Source organism: Rhinopithecus bieti, unplaced genomic scaffold, assembly GCF_001698545.2.
Source record: "Rhinopithecus bieti isolate Rb0 unplaced genomic scaffold, ASM169854v2 scaffold_19840, whole genome shotgun sequence".
In the NCBI taxonomy this organism is placed as follows: Eukaryota; Metazoa; Chordata; class Mammalia; order Primates; family Cercopithecidae; genus Rhinopithecus; species Rhinopithecus bieti.
In genome coordinates, this window is record NW_016809771.1 from 1,991,477 (window position 1) to 1,994,603 (window position 3,127).

The following is a 3,127-nucleotide window of genomic DNA, read 5'->3' on the forward strand; positions in this document are numbered from 1 at the left end:
AAACATCAATATTTTGGGAAAAATTGCTCAACCTCTCTTAGCCTCAGTTTGAGTCTCTATAAAATGAGTATAATGTAAGCAATCTCATACAGCACACATATCAATCAGTTTTTGTTTGGTTATGTTATGATTCCAAATAATCCCCAAATCTCGATGATTTACAAGTGAGGTTTTTTGTTTTTTTTTTTCTTGTTTTTGTGTGTTGGTGGCTTCACTCTCATATCTTATTCTAGAGATGAGGCTAAGGAGATGATCCTATCTAGGACACATTTTCAGGGCAGAGGAAAAGAGAAAGAGCTGGCAGAAACATACAGTGGTTTCTAAATTTCTTCTTAGAATTGACACAGTATTACACTATTCACATTTTAACTGGCAGTAGCAAGTCATGTGGCCAACCTCGATGACACCATGTCTTCCTTTCACAAGGAAACCCATCAAGTCGCATGGCAGTGGTCTAGGATGATTTTCTTACAGGGAAGAGGGGAACTGTGCTTGGGACAAGCATTACAATCTGCCACAATATGGATTAAATATAATAATATATAAAGACCTAATTCAGTGCTTGACATCTAGAAGTTCACCACAGTTACAGTTATGATTTCCTTTTTCCTTCCTTTTAATGCATTCAGGTAAATCTTAGAGCTTTGAGACAAAGTACCGATTATAAAAGTGACCACTGACAATTATTCTTTCCTCTTGTTCCAGGAAAGCTTTAGTTACACTTTGCATCATTAAGCATGTATTAATATTTGGACTGATATAAGGAAGACTTAGAAAAAATTTCAGATTTTTTTCAGAATTAAATTTATTTCACATTGATAAAAACCATGAAAACATTTACATTTTCCCACATTACTGCACAACATTTCAACGGAATATTTCTTGCCATAGATAATATTTTGCTCATCTGTAGAACTGAAACAACAGTTTATATTCTTCAAGATAAAGAAAATGGCATGTTTGAAATTTTAAACCCAAACAATAACATTTGGCTTCATTATTACCGTCCTACATAGTCCATTACTAAATTATTTTCATTATCGATTAGCACCAATTTATAAAAATGCATTCTTAATATTGGTTTGGTCAGCTGGAATACAGCAGAAAAATTAACACAGTTCAGAAATACCAAGCATACATTTTTGCTGCACATTAATCTGTGCAGTAACTACACCTTATGTATAGGGCTATGACTGGCCTTTATTATTCATAAGTTTGTTTTCAAATAATTTTCACCAGTAATCTGAAAATTTTGACAATTTAAAATGATTACTATTTTATGCTTACATGAAAACTAGTATAAAAAATAATTTGACTAAAGTGAAAATTTCAAATAAGTCCACTGGCAGATGAAAATAAAGCAAAAAATTACAATGGGTTTCTCATCTTCTATAGTAGTTGGTTTCAAACATGTGTAAAAAGTAAATTCTATGCTATGAGACGATGAAATCATCTTAGAAATTAGTTTCTAAGATCAGTCTTAAAGATATTTCAGAATATACTAGAATATGATCTAATTATTCTTTCAGTTGTTTATAGAAAAATAAAACCACAGAATTATTCCTGTTACCTGGGTTGAAGATCCTAATAACTAAATAGGTGTAAATTTGGATAAGGTAAAATAATTTGAAATAAGAGTGGATAATGTCTGATTTTTCTATGAAGCATAAGTAGATTTTAGATACTTTATATCTGTGACTCAGAATGTCAAATTACAGCATGTATTGGCAGTAGCTATCTATGGCAGAGAGGTAATATTTGGTCTGCTATGAAGGACAATAAAGAACGAATGAACTTTTTTTTTCCTTGAGAGAAAAGAATATTAAATAGAAATAATATCAAGGAAAAAATTGCCTGGTCCCAAAATATAAGGGTCATTAATTGAAGACAACAATTTTACTCTTTTTTGACAATGAATAGCATTATCCATATTATTAGGAATAATGTAATACCACCTCATTCTTATTATGTATTACAATCATTATGTATATATGAATACATATATAAAAATATAGACACTGCATGGTGACTAAGTAATTTTGGAATAAATCCATAGACTAAGTCACAACATGCATAAATTGTTTACATCTTAACTGCTTATTTATACCTGAACAAATTTTCAATAAGTATACTGCTAATTTTCAAATGATGTAATAAAAAATCTGGTGGTAGTACTGTATTATTTTGCTGAATTACATTTGAGAAAAAAGAAGCTACCTGCTGCATCTATTTTAACATAGTATATCATGGATCTTCTTATAAGAATACATGTATGGAAACTTAAAAGGTCATAAATTTCTCATGAGGAGACATTATTTGATCTGTCATTGGTGTGTATTTGTAAAACATTTTAACACTGCAAACATTAGAAATTTGAAGATTGGGCATTGGAAAAGGTTTATACTCTACTACAGTGATGCTGGTGTACTTCGGCCTCTGAGTGACGTCAATCAATTGGAGGTAGGAGTTTATCAATGAATTGCTTGACATCCATCATTTCCTGTTGACACGAACTATGCATCGTACTTTAAAACCTATGAAGGTTTTACCAATGTTTTTAGTTTTTCAACCATAAGAGAACCAAACACCAGGGGAACTAAAGGGTCACAATCTCTGTGGCACTGGAGAATAGAAATATCTCTATTTGCGCCACTGATAGGACCCTGTGGAAATGAAGCCTGAAGTAGAAACCAGCAACTGAGCGCAGTGACACCCGTCAGTTTCCGCTGCGTGGTAAGGGCAGTATATAAAGATAAAGCTCCTCCCTGAGAAAATCCTCCCAAAATAATTCTGTTAGAAGGAATGCCATTTTTCACTTCTTGATCAATCAAAGCTTTTATATTTTCAGCTGCCTGTTTAATCCCAGGTTCATCCTCTTGTGAATTTGGTGAAAGCCCAATAATATCAAACCATGAAGGCACAGCCATGTTCATATTTAATGTAAAGGCATAACAGGCGGGGCATGCGGGCAGATATATTTGGTATGTGAACTTCTGATACCTGCAAAGGCTTCTGTCCATCCGTGCCCAGTATCTCCCAAGCCGTGAAGGAAAATCACCGTGGCGGTGGCCTTCCAGGCGGCGGGCATGATGGCTGGCAGAGGGGCTGACATGTCATTTCTGCACAT

The 3,127-nt window shown here is 33.7% G+C and overlaps 1 protein-coding gene across 1 annotated transcript; it reads right to left on the reverse strand.

Annotated features, from left to right (window-relative positions):
- Positions 1 to 2,534: 2,534 nt before the first annotated feature.
- On the reverse strand, positions 2,535 to 3,127 carry LOC108541009 (acyl-protein thioesterase 1-like). The gene is made up of 2 exons (XM_017890400.1): positions 2,961 to 3,127; positions 2,535 to 2,910 (listed from the first exon to the last, which is right to left on the reverse strand). Exons 1-2 carry the CDS (start codon positions 3,125 to 3,127, stop codon positions 2,535 to 2,537), a joined length of 543 nt encoding a protein of 180 aa, XP_017745889.1.

Excerpts from the sequence above, each read along its gene's own strand:
- LOC108541009 (XM_017890400.1), bottom strand. The coding sequence starts at position 3,127 with ATGTGCAGAAATGACATGTCAGCCCCTCTGCCAGCCATCATGCCCGCC. Across the intron at positions 2,911-2,960 it reads AAATATATCTGCCCGCATGC|GTTTGATATTATTGGGCTTT; the intron begins CCCGCCTGTTAT and ends TGTGCCTTCATG.